This window comes from Liolophura sinensis, chromosome 6 (genome assembly GCF_032854445.1).
Source record: "Liolophura sinensis isolate JHLJ2023 chromosome 6, CUHK_Ljap_v2, whole genome shotgun sequence".
Lineage (NCBI taxonomy): Eukaryota > Metazoa > Mollusca > Polyplacophora > Chitonida > Chitonidae > Liolophura > Liolophura sinensis.
In genome coordinates this window covers 23,299,863-23,313,520 of record NC_088300.1, presented here as the reverse complement: position 1 = coordinate 23,313,520, position 13,658 = coordinate 23,299,863, and the positions used below count along the sequence as shown (strand labels likewise).

The following is a 13,658-nucleotide window of genomic DNA, read 5'->3' as shown; positions in this document are numbered from 1 at the left end:
AGCATTAGGATGCCCAGCTCGGAATGGTCCAATATTTGCACACAACCTCACGAGTGTTGTTTGAATGTTTGTTGTTTACGGCAGATGTTTGCTTCACGCCACACAAATAAACGACTACAAAGATGTGTTCGAATCGATACATTGAACTGTATGTGAATTCTCTCAACACATAATCTATGATTTATGTAATAAATCCAACATTTTATGTCAAATTTATTTGTTTATTTATTTGATTGGTGTTTTAGGCCCTACTCAAGAATATTTCAATTATACGACGGTGGTCCGCATTAAGGTGAAGGAAACCGGACAGAACCTGGAGGAAACACACGACCATCCGCAGGATGCAGACAGACCTTCCCACGTTCGGTTGGATAGGAAGACATATTAGCTGGACTTAAACTAACAGGGACTACATTGGTGGGAGGCTCCTGGGTCATTGCGCTGCGCAGGCGTGCTAACCCTTTCGACTATTTTATGTCAAATAACAGAAATATTTCTTATGCTGCGACGGTGACAGGGTGGTCCCAGCCAGGGTTCAGTCCGGACATAGATTAGTTACCTTCATACCTCTTCGCTTGCATCGCAGAACATTCATTTGTTATGTATTTAATGCAATATTCCTGTCACGGGTAGACCAATGACCCCATGTCACCAAGTCCCGTAAACAGCTAAAACGACTGGATTGAATCAGTATTTCGTTTGTGGCCTACCATCTGAGCGGAAGAGGTTCCCAGCATCACGTACACCTGCCTGCTGCGAAAAAATGCTTTCGTGACATTACCGAAATAATGTTTAGAATAAAAGTGACGATAAAACCTACCCAAATAACGGAACAGACAAATCATGTGAATCTCAAACCATATTAAACAATTTGAAGTTTAAAGGAAAAAGCGACTGAAACTGTCTGTATTAATCTCAGGATACCCGATGGAAGAAAACACCGATCTGAAAATACTTGTCAAATACAGTGGTATTTGGTGTTAAAATGAAATGTAAAAAAAATTCCTTTTATAAATTTGGTACACATTATGTCCCACATTTTATTGCGTATAATTCAATGAAAAAATATTCTAAGAAATGCGTTAAGGTTGTCACATCGTTTGGAAGTCGCCTTCTTGAAGCTGTAATGGCTGTAATGTAACGCTAAATGATGTGGGACGAAAGGGCCAAAAATAATAAGGTTTAAAATAAACCTTTCGTTTCCTACAGCTAGGTCTAGTCTAGTATTTTTCCTGGTAGATCGTTGTTAATTATCTTGGTTTATCTCTTGCTTACCATCTAATCTCTAGTTTAAACCTGAGACATATTATGGCCAATACAGGAGCCCGTGGAATAACACCAACTCAAAATTGCAAGTCATGTAAAACCGCTTATACCGAGTCACCTAAGAGCAACGCTTTACAGAAATTTTCTTCGTATTCATTATAGTAGTAACATACAAGTGCGCTAGGCTTATTTCAGCTTCAATGCTAATATCCAGTCAGATCGCCACCTACGCAGTCATTCAGATACCAGATAAGAGACAAACGTCACCCAGCAAGAGCAATAACACGCAGACGTGATCCATGACAAGTGTCGTCAATGTTGCTTGTATACAAATTGCTCAGAGACACTGGTCTGGCGTTCACCACTCACTGCCCTTTATTACATGATAGCAAACACAACATGAAATACCGGTACAGCAATTATTTTTATATATAGGCAACGGATACCATCTGATGGCACAACGGGCACATGATTTTTACACCGGTTGAGTGCTGAGGTACATTACAGGATATTGCTAATTACAAAATTGCTGATACGAAATTTTAGCAACGATTTCTAATCATCGCTTTCATCGACATTCAAATATGACTATTGAGTAATAGGGGTGGTGTAGTTTTTCATATGATCCACTTGAAATAAAAGTTTCAACCAAATCTGTACACCAGCCACGCATAGTAATCGCTCACATACCATAGGACACTGATAACACTATTTTAGGCCTAAAAAAAGATTGCGTAAGCGGTATTAAATGTGGATATTTTTCTTACGAGTCTAGGCTAATGGTTATACATGTAACAACAATCTTAATTTTTCCAAAAGCAATGACACAAAACAATACATAACGTTTTTCTTCTTTATATGAAGTAATGTACATATTAATATGTGTATCTTATATATACATCTACAACGAAAGTATATCAGCGATATTAGAGTATAAGTTTTTATCCCATTTAACCAAAATATGTCATTCAACTCCTGTATGGGTTCAACATAAAATGATGGATTATTTTATTTTTATCATCAGTTACACAATACACCAAATCCATAAATCTTGTGTATAATAAACCTAAAAACCATAAAACAAGAAAAACTGAGGGAATGGCAAGGCTAAACGCATGGAAAGTATAATTATATTTAGAAATAAGATTCACAAGTACCGTAAATGACTAAATTTGACCCAAAGTGCATTTTAGAGGCAAATAAATGTCATAACAATGCTACCTTTGGTTCTGGAACTGTTTTACTATTTTTCCAGTAGGATATCATCCTACTTTCCAAACAAAACAGGTTTCTACAATCAACAGAATTGTCATAATCTTTCAAAATATGCCACTTGGTCATCAGTGAAATTTCAGGCAGTTTATGGTAGCCTGAATACAGTCATTTGCATGAAGTTTTCATGCTATTACCTTAATTGTTAAATATAAATCTTTAGCAAGATGAATCTGAGTTTTTCCACTCTTACAAATCACTGATTATCATAGCGTAGAAATAAGATTCAATACACCCATTTAATTGTTTGATTAAGTGAATAACATTGCTTTGACATTATTTCTTGTGTAGATGCAGTCAAATATTAGAAGTCCGGCAGCCTTTGTTTGTAATTTCCCACAATACATCAAAGTTAGTTCTGCTCAGCACATGTACATTGTAGCCCTTGCTGGCATTCCATAAGAAGTCATGATGTTCAACTTCAAGTAGCGTGGCATCTTGAGGACAGCAGCAAAAATGATGAAGAAGTCAATACATGCCAACAATAGCAGCTTGTTTGTGCCAAACGTCCCGCTACAAACACAGACACTAGCCCACCAAAATTGCCTGTCATCCTGCACCTTATCAATAGCAATTCTTGGAATTCCAGCTGACTGGAAACGCCAGTGTCATTATTATTATAAAAATATTCTAAGAAATGCGTTAAGGTTGTCACATCGTTTGGAAGTCGCCTTCTTGAAGCTGTAATGGCTGTAATGTAACGCTAAATGATGTGGGACGAAAGGGCCAAAAATAATAAGGTTTAAAATAAACCTTTCGTTTCCTACAGCTAGGTCTAGTCTAGTATTTTTCCTGGTAGATCGTTGTTAATTATCTTGGTTTATCTCTTGCTTACCATCTAATCTCTAGTTTAAACCTGAGACATATTATGGCCAATACAGGAGCCCGTGGAATAACACCAACTCAAAATTGCAAGTCATGTAAAACCGCTTATACCGAGTCACCTAAGAGCAACGCTTTACAGAAATTTTCTTCGTATTCATTATAGTAGTAACATACAAGTGCGCTAGGCTTATTTCAGCTTCAATGCTAATATCCAGTCAGATCGCCACCTACGCAGTCATTCAGATACCAGATAAGAGACAAACGTCACCCAGCAAGAGCAATAACACGCAGACGTGATCCATGACAAGTGTCGTCAATGTTGCTTGTATACAAATTGCTCAGAGACACTGGTCTGGCGTTCACCACTCACTGCCCTTTATTACATGATAGCAAACACAACATGAAATACCGGTACAGCAATTATTTTTATATATAGGCAACGGATACCATCTGATGGCACAACGGGCACATGATTTTTACACCGGTTGAGTGCTGAGGTACATTACAGGATATTGCTAATTACAAAATTGCTGATACGAAATTTTAGCAACGATTTCTAATCATCGCTTTCATCGACATTCAAATATGACTATTGAGTAATAGGGGTGGTGTAGTTTTTCATATGATCCACTTGAAATAAAAGTTTCAACCAAATCTGTACACCAGCCACGCATAGTAATCGCTCACATACCATAGGACACTGATAACACTATTTTAGGCCTAAAAAAAGATTGCGTAAGCGGTATTAAATGTGGATATTTTTCTTACGAGTCTAGGCTAATGGTTATACATGTAACAACAATCTTAATTTTTCCAAAAGCAATGACACAAAACAATACATAACGTTTTTCTTCTTTATATGAAGTAATGTACATATTAATATGTGTATCTTATATATACATCTACAACGAAAGTATATCAGCGATATTAGAGTATAAGTTTTTATCCCATTTAACCAAAATATGTCATTCAACTCCTGTATGGGTTCAACATAAAATGATGGATTATTTTATTTTTATCATCAGTTACACAATACACCAAATCCATAAATCTTGTGTATAATAAACCTAAAAACCATAAAACAAGAAAAACTGAGGGAATGGCAAGGCTAAACGCATGGAAAGTATAATTATATTTAGAAATAAGATTCACAAGTACCGTAAATGACTAAATTTGACCCAAAGTGCATTTTAGAGGCAAATAAATGTCATAACAATGCTACCTTTGGTTCTGGAACTGTTTTACTATTTTTCCAGTAGGATATCATCCTACTTTCCAAACAAAACAGGTTTCTACAATCAACAGAATTGTCATAATCTTTCAAAATATGCCACTTGGTCATCAGTGAAATTTCAGGCAGTTTATGGTAGCCTGAATACAGTCATTTGCATGAAGTTTTCATGCTATTACCTTAATTGTTAAATATAAATCTTTAGCAAGATGAATCTGAGTTTTTCCACTCTTACAAATCACTGATTATCATAGCGTAGAAATAAGATTCAATACACCCATTTAATTGTTTGATTAAGTGAATAACATTGCTTTGACATTATTTCTTGTGTAGATGCAGTCAAATATTAGAAGTCCGGCAGCCTTTGTTTGTAATTTCCCACAATACATCAAAGTTAGTTCTGCTCAGCACATGTACATTGTAGCCCTTGCTGGCATTCCATAAGAAGTCATGATGTTCAACTTCAAGTAGCGTGGCATCTTGAGGACAGCAGCAAAAATGATGAAGAAGTCAATACATGCCAACAATAGCAGCTTGTTTGTGCCAAACGTCCCGCTACAAACACAGACACTAGCCCACCAAAATTGCCTGTCATCCTGCACCTTATCAATAGCAATTCTTGGAATTCCAGCTGACTGGAAACGCCAGTGTCATTATTTCTATTAACAGTACACTGTCCGCATTGCACTCAGACCTGCATCCGCCCGTTCCTCCAGCCTCCCAGATTCTGCCAACCTGCTGGCCGCCTTGAATGGAACTCCCATGGCTTCATTACTGAGTCGCTTTTGACTTCGGTTTTGCTTTAGCTGATTTCTTGTCTTTCTTCTTTAATCCATCCATGTTTCCCTTGAGAAGATTGGCATAAGCCTATGAAGAAAACAAAGACCCGGTTCTGTTCAGTGAATCAATAAAACTTAGTCATCATGCCATAGGCAAAAATTCACTGGTGTACACATGTATAGAAGAACTTAACCTGCACCATTAGAATCAGCTTAGATAAATGGACATTGGGGTTCTATTCAGTTAGCAGGAAGAAAGTCAGATTCTGACTACCATAATGAAATGCGTTAAAATACTCTAAAATCATCAATACAACCAAAAGTTTTCCCACAATGAGGTCTTCCTTTCATTATTGGACTATTCAGTAATGATGCAAATGCTTTCTTCAGTCTTCATGTTCATGAAATCATGGTACATTTCTACCTTCAACACCCATGATTTTTCAATCTTGTTTCAATGTTTCAATCTTCTCAAATGTCGTTCTGCAGATTCACCTATTGTTGACACAATATTCCATGAATGAAAATAAAGCCATTTATTTATTTGGCATTATGAACAGTGAACTCAAGAATGTTTACATATACAATGACTGGTAGGACTATGGTGGGAGGAAACTCAGCAGAACCCTTGGGAACCCTTCAACCATAAAGGGTAACCATGGCTGTCCCACATGTTCCTGTACTGACCAAATAAATACAGCAATGTCACATACTTACCAACTGAAATCTGTTAACATCCTTCTGTGTTATCTTAAAGAACAAAACCAAAAAAAAACTCAGTAGGTATCACATTTACATTTATCTGCCCACGAACAACTGCACTTCAAAGACAACCAGCTACCGGTATCATATTGATATGAATTTCTGCCCATGAAGAATTGCACTTCAAAGACAACAATTCTAACTCTGTTAGCTGCATCACTGGTCCAATCCTACCAACAAAGGTAATTTTATTGCCATGCTCTGCTATTTTGGTTTGGACATTTCTCTATATACAGTTAAAAATACAACGCAAAACCAACTCATAGTTAATATTATGAGGATTATACCTTCAGACTGGCAGAGAAATGAAAACCTGCACTGTAATGATTGGGTATTTATGAAAGTAAGACAATAATGCAAAAAAATTCCCTGCAAATTGGCCCATACACAGCATTTTAACACATTACAAATCAGGTTCTCTCAAATTTGGTTTATCTATTTATTTATTTCCTTGTTTTTCCATAATCCAAGCTCAAGAATTTTTGAATTATAATGGCTGCCATTACAAACTTTGGCTTGTAACATTCACATACGGTGCATGTACTACAGGTGGATGGTAAGATGTTTCCAGCACATATCATGTTACATCAAGAACCACACAAGAAAGTTGACCTCTAATCACCACCATGCTCTATGGAAGTACTTATTTATTTTATTTATTCGATTGGTGTTTTAGGTTGTACTCAAGACTACTTCACTTATACGACAGTGGCGGCCAGCATTGTGGAGGGAGGAAAACAGGGAAAACTCAAGACCTCTACAAATTGTAGGCAGACCTTCCTACATACTGTCGGAGAGGAGGCCAGCATAAGTGGAACTTCATCTATGAAAGTAGTAAAACCCTGAAAACAATGTGTGACCATCAATGGAAAGATCAGTATGTTAACCATGGGCCCAGAATCTGTTCCCAAGTCATGACCGGGCACAGAATGCATGACAGGATCCTTAAAACAAGCAATTTACTTCATTCATTCATTCATTCTACCCTCAATCAAAGAATTTCACTAGCACACTTAGGATCTGGATTGCTTGGAATATAGCTAAGCAAATATAGCAGGACATCTCTTGCTCATACTTGCTCATACAAATACACGTTTTCTTAACTTTAGATCAATAAATGTGTTAGCCCTGGTTTACAACTGCCTTCAATAGCAACTCATAACACTCTGTTAGTATTCATTCATGAAAAGTTGCCTGCATAGAGGAATAAGGCTGCCAAACGCAAAAGTACAAAATAGTAATCAGGAAAAGACAAAAAAAAGGGAATATGTTCTCTAAATTGAAATCTATTTTCCACGCAGATATTTAAAATTCAATAAAAGAATTTCCTTATCAAATCAATAATCCAATAATATGCCAGAACTCCCATGACACACTAAATTATTCATCTGAAACAAGCACATAATTGCTCCTCAACACTTCCTTGTTAAATATTGTATCTCAAAATGAAGGAGTGAACAAAAACATCAACCAAATTGCATGTGTAAAAACTTCATATACTGGTGTGTATATTTTTTATAGTTTCTAGTGGGTACTGTTTCTCCAACTCAAATACCACCCAATATTACCCAACTTTTCCAACCAAAAAGGTTTATCTATTTATTTATTTCATTGGAGTTTTATGCCATAATCAAGAATATTTCACTCCACAATGGTGGCCAGTATTATGGTGGGTGGAAACTGAAGGAAACCCATGACTATTTAAAGATTTCCGGCAGACTTTCCCATGCACGGCTGGAGAGGAAGCCAGCATAAGCTGGACTTGAACTCACAGTGATTGCATTGATGAGAGGCCTGTGATTCATTGTGCTGCACTAGCATGCCAACTACTAAAATTTATAATAATCTGTTCAACCCTTCATACTTCCATGTATGCCACAAATAGACATTAGTTTGCCGTTGTGACATAATAAATAAGGAGCCATCAGACTCACACAACATACTGTGAGCCACTTTCTCAAAATTCCCTATGTCACATTTCTTGTAACATTTTTCGTAAAAGATGTTGTCTAGGTTATATAAGGCGACGACATTTAACACAAAAGTTAAGAAAAATTAATTTACAAAATTTTGTTCAAGTGTCTCTGGGTAAGCAAAATCAATATGATGCTTGGAAACCGTCCATGGGGTTTTATATTCTGATTGTAATATCTACAAGGAAAACACTTCATATCAGGTAGAGTTAACAATTCACAGGGTGATACGCAGCTGGGTGTTCCCAAAGCTCAGATTTCATTGCTGATAATGCAATCAACAACTTGTACACCAGTGATAATGAACAGCAGGTGACTGACCTGTTCTGAATGTAAATCATTAGAGATGATAATGTACCAGTCAGAGATCTGGGCACTGAGCGATGTCCACCAGTTAAAAAATAGCTCCAGCTTTCATTTACAATTAACTCATTAGCATGAGCTGACAATTACCACCTAGACAAAGGCATGACACACCTTGTCTCCAGAATTCAGGGGATGGTATACATAGACGTCAAACCGTATACTGGGATCCAAACATATATACAGGGTGGAGCAAATGTCTGGACCCATAGGCAATTTACTACATAAGAATTTACAGTTTACAATAAGTGTTTGAACTGACTTCCACCTTCCTGCAAACACTTTCTTACTCGGAAGACACACAATCTTTGCACACTTCGAAGCATGGAGTTATTCCCTCTTATCGTTTCAATTTCTTGTGTGATGTTATCTTTTAGTGTTATCTCGTAATGTTCCTGGTTTGTTAGCAGAAACCACTGATTTAAGGTGTCCCCATAAAAAAAAATCCAAAGGACTCAAATCTTGATGGCCATTCGACCAGCCCTCAACATCCAATCCATTTCCCTGGAAATGTGGTGTCATGTAAAATTATACATGATACTTAAATCATCAAAATTATGTTAAAAATAAAAGAAAACAAATTCTACAGTAAACTGCCTATGGATCCAGACTTTTGCTCCACCCTGTACATTGAAAGAGTCCCAAAGAGACTCTTGTCAACTCATGCACAAATACTCACATATACATCTACGACTAGTAAAGCAGTGTTTACAGTTGGAAACTTTTCCCACTACCATATTTTTTCAATCTTTTCTACCGCCTCTGCAACCCATATTTTGAAACACTCTGAAAGAATTATGGTGTGGAGATAAGATTTATAAATCTTATGCATTCATAGGTACATATTATCTAGTGCTGACCTTTTTTCATCAAATCAGCTTTCCTGTGATGTCACTGAATGTCTTTCCATACAAATTTACCTTTTTCTTCAATTTAAAATGCAATGATTCAAAAAAAGGTAGGTGAGGGTGATGTTGCAAAATTTACTACTTAAATGGTAAGGAAAATCAATGCGCTTGGTGTAACCTAATGAACATCTTATACATATCTTTACTTATCAAAAAAAAAAATGAGAGCAATGTAATTTTTTCTTCTTAGCACTACTAATATCTGTCATAAAAACAAGAAGAATTATGTAATCTGTCGCCCATCCTCATCCAAGTTGTTTGGACGTAGTTTTCACTTGAGATGTCGTAATCAGTGTTTTCTGGGGAGCTGCATGTGAGCAAATACTTGTACTACAATCATGTATTTATATGTATATGTGTGCTCGGGTTTTACATAATCCTCAATAGGAATTTTTTTAAACAATGAAGAGTCATTTGGCGTCTTCTAGTGGCAGGGCTAGTCCATGCCACCATAGTGCTGCCCTAACTAAAGTATCATGCTAAGGACACCTGATATGATACCCTGCACTAACTTCAGGTCAACCTGTCCTGCTTCCTCGCTGTAACCTCTTAGTGCTGAGTGCCATGCAAGGAAACAACAGGTAACATTTTTTAAGTCTTTGGTATGACCCGACCTGGAATTGATTCCAGTGGAGAAAGTGGAATCTTGAAAATACCTAGGCTGGGATTGAACCGAGACTGTGAGTGTTTAAGTGACTGAAAGACATTGTACGACCACCATCATGACCAACAATTCAACAGAACATATAACCACAGACTCCCCACCCTCCCCCCTCATAAACACAATAAAAAAAAATCAAGGAATGCATAAATTAATTGAGAAAAGAAATTAAACAAAGATATATATTTAAAAATTTGACACGGCAAAAAGAATAAAGGCTTTCTTACCACTGTTGATATTTTTTTGTTTGCTAACTGTGCTCTGACAAGACACTTGTACTCTGAGGGCTCTAACTGGCTTCCCCCTCTCCCGGGGCGAGGCTTGGGTTTTGTCCGTCCATCATCTGAGATGCAGAAAAGATCATACTGTGACATTATAAAGGGCATTCCCAATGAACTGGGCAAATCTATCTATATTCTTAACAGAATTATTTGAACCTAAATACAAGTATAAAAAATACTATACATTAAATTAAACCACATCTACTACCAAAAACAGAAAACAGCAAAACAGAAATATTTTGCAGTTACGTCCTGATATACAATTATGAACGTATATGAACATCCTTACTGAAAGTTACTTAACATCATACATATACAGACCTAGAATTAAGAGGAAAACAAGTTCTGTATCACATTCTACATGCTACATGTAATTATGGTGGATATGTAATTAATCCTAATTAATTTTATGTTCACAACCTGTTTTTCTAATTTGTCAGTTTTGTGGCTTAGTATTATGTTTCATCTACATATAAAATCTACATGGCTTTATTTGGAACAGAAAATATTGGTTGTTTGTTAATAACTGCTGGTCATAAGCTTATAAAACATACCTACAAAAGTCAGGGGCATTTTTTCTCATTTCCGGTGGCAACAAGCAAATCAGGTCAACATAATATCATACATGTACTGTATCTGTGTGGCACTAATACATACAGATTTGACAAAACAGTTTTAAAATTTAAATTAAATCAGGCAACGGTTTGTTCCATAAGGTCATATATGTCAACTAAATTTCTTTACACATACAGAATTATAAATTCAGGTGGATCCTCTATTGAAAATTATACAGCCATTGTTAAGTTTTTTGACAGGGCTGATTCAGTTCAAAGCAAGAATGAAAAAACCACCCATGGGAGATAACTCCATGCAATTTTGATGAAATTTACAATGTTGAAGGGGTTTTTTTTGCCACATAAAAGCATTGTCAAGAGCTGAATAAATGCTGAGTGTCTGGGTTTAAAAAAAAAAATGTTTAAGCTTCACTTGAGGAACAGCACTATATGATATTTTGTAAAATTTTGTATACAAATAAACATGTTCTACAAATTTTCACAATTTCATTGTTGAAAATGAAACTACATTTCTTGGACTGACCAAATCCAGGACTCTCAACAGGCCTTAAGCAAGTTCCTCGGTTTGCTACTTCCACATGGTGGTGCTTGCACACATGCCAAATATTGTGGGAACAGCATAGCAGTAAACACATGGTAAAGGCTTGTGTGATCTAAATAAACAATTGACATGCATACCACAAAATAAGGCTCAACACATGCAGCATTTACCTGAACATTGATTTCAATACATATAAGGCTTAGTTGTGAATTATGTAATTTATGGTAACTAAGCCTTTAAGTCTACCGCTCACGAGAGCTAACAGTTGAGAAAAATACTCTCGAGGCTGTTTGCTCAGTTGTTTGCTCTTCAAGTGCGAAGTGTTTTTGGTGAGATTTCTTCTTTTCACAGCTGTGCAACAATTATCTAGCACGTTCGATATTTAATGGACTCGTGAGGCAAAAATCTCACCATGTTAAATGGTTAAATGTTAACTGGAAAATGATATCAGCCAATTAAAACGATGTGATTTCTCACATGATATAAAGATGGAATTGACGACCAAAATACTTTTAGATGACAAGTTTAATGATATTTTGCCAGATTATCCTTCTTTGTATGATGTCAGGTCTGCTGATTTTAAAATACCGGGATAAGCAACAGTAAGCTATGAAGGAAATAACTATGGAATTACACCAGATAGGCCTGCGGTTGCCTCAGGATCCATAAACTGGTCCATGTTTTGCGACATTTTGCTCTTAATTGTCATCGAAAACGTCTGAGCAGTAAAATTAATAAAAGCATATCTTGCACCTCTGCCATCTTGAGCTCACGTGACAGTTTCATACCTTTTCATTGCTTCCCTGAAATATTCAGCTCAGCTGATAACTCAGTGTCATCAGCATGGTGAGATTTTCACCTCATGAGTCCATAAAATATCATATCCATAATATCCATAATTGTGGCACAGCTGTGACAGGAAGAAATCTCACCACAACACCCCGTAAACAGCTGAGCAAACAATCTTGAGACAATTTTTTTTTTTTTTATCAGCTGTTAGCTCTCGTGTGAGGAAAACTTTACTTTTCAGCCTATGAAAAACTTGGGATCAATACATGTGAGTTCAAGTCAAACTCATGCTGGCTTCCTCTCCAGCTGTACCAGGCAAGCTCGGATGCTCCTGGGTTTCCCCCAGGCTCTGTCCGGTTTCCTCCCACCATAATTCTGGCTACCATTATTGAAGTGAAATACCCTGGAGTCCAGCGTTAAACACCAATCAAATAAATAAACATGCAGTACTTTTTATGATACCATCCTTAACATTACTTAACACAGCTGTTTAATACTGGGTGCCAGCACTCACACACTCACTACAGGCAATGCAAAAAGTAAGTTTGGTATGTGTATTTTTGGACTCAAAATGCACTGGATTCACCCTCAAGGGCACACCTAGGTTGTAAACCGTTATGCTATCCTCACAACTTTGTGAAAAAATGAAATATGTTCCACTGCACAGAATTTTCTTTTATTTGTCACAAACAACAACCATTTGGTCAGATCAGGGTTGAACGGAAGACAATAAATTACAAAAAAATAAAATAAATATGTGAAATTTGACTGACTGCTTTTATTGGAGACTGGGGAAAACAACTAAGGTTGCAATGAATGTTACTGATTCCAGCCTTTGAATGAGCGTTATCAGCTGACTGATGTAAAGGGTCAAAGGGGAGGCAATTTGCTTTCTTGTACGTGGACAACCCATTTAACATGGACAGTATAACCGCCTGTAACACCGTATGGGATTAGTAAATTACGCCTACACGAAAAAACGTTATACATATACATATATATATATATATATATTACCCTATCGTACCATTTTGTTCTCTAGTTTGACGATCAGATAAGAGCGTACTTCAAATGACGAAAACTGATGCCACAATAATACTTACAACGCTTCATCGTCAGTACGACTGAACCAGATGTTCTCGATTTCTGGAAAAGCCGCGTCAGCTCACTTAAGAACTAAAATAAAAATAAAAGAGGTTTTCAGATTTTTTCATGTGATGTTACCTGAATATGTTAAACTGATAAGTTTTAAAGAAATATCCCGAATACAAATCAGATGGTTTACCGTGTCATTCTCTAGCAGCACCATGTTGTCGTTTTCAGTCGCTAGCCGTTTAACGATAAGACGGTAAATTCGATTAGTGCATAAATGCCGGAAGGGATACATATGAACCCAGACATCCAATAGGCTTTGAGGTTTCAAAGATGGCTT

The 13,658-nt window shown here is 36.6% G+C and overlaps 1 protein-coding gene across 1 annotated transcript; it reads right to left on the bottom strand.

Annotated features, from left to right (window-relative positions):
- Positions 1 to 3,601: 3,601 nt before the first annotated feature.
- Positions 3,602 to 13,546, bottom strand: LOC135468184 (signal recognition particle 14 kDa protein-like). Its single transcript, XM_064746278.1, has 5 exons — positions 13,512 to 13,546; positions 13,330 to 13,402; positions 10,268 to 10,383; positions 6,091 to 6,123; positions 3,602 to 5,461 (listed from the first exon to the last, which is right to left on the bottom strand). The coding sequence occupies exons 1-5, from the start codon at positions 13,533 to 13,535 to the stop codon at positions 5,366 to 5,368; spliced, it is 342 nt and encodes a 113-aa protein (XP_064602348.1). The 5' UTR covers positions 13,536 to 13,546; the 3' UTR covers positions 3,602 to 5,365.
- Positions 13,547 to 13,658: the final 112 nt, after the last annotated feature.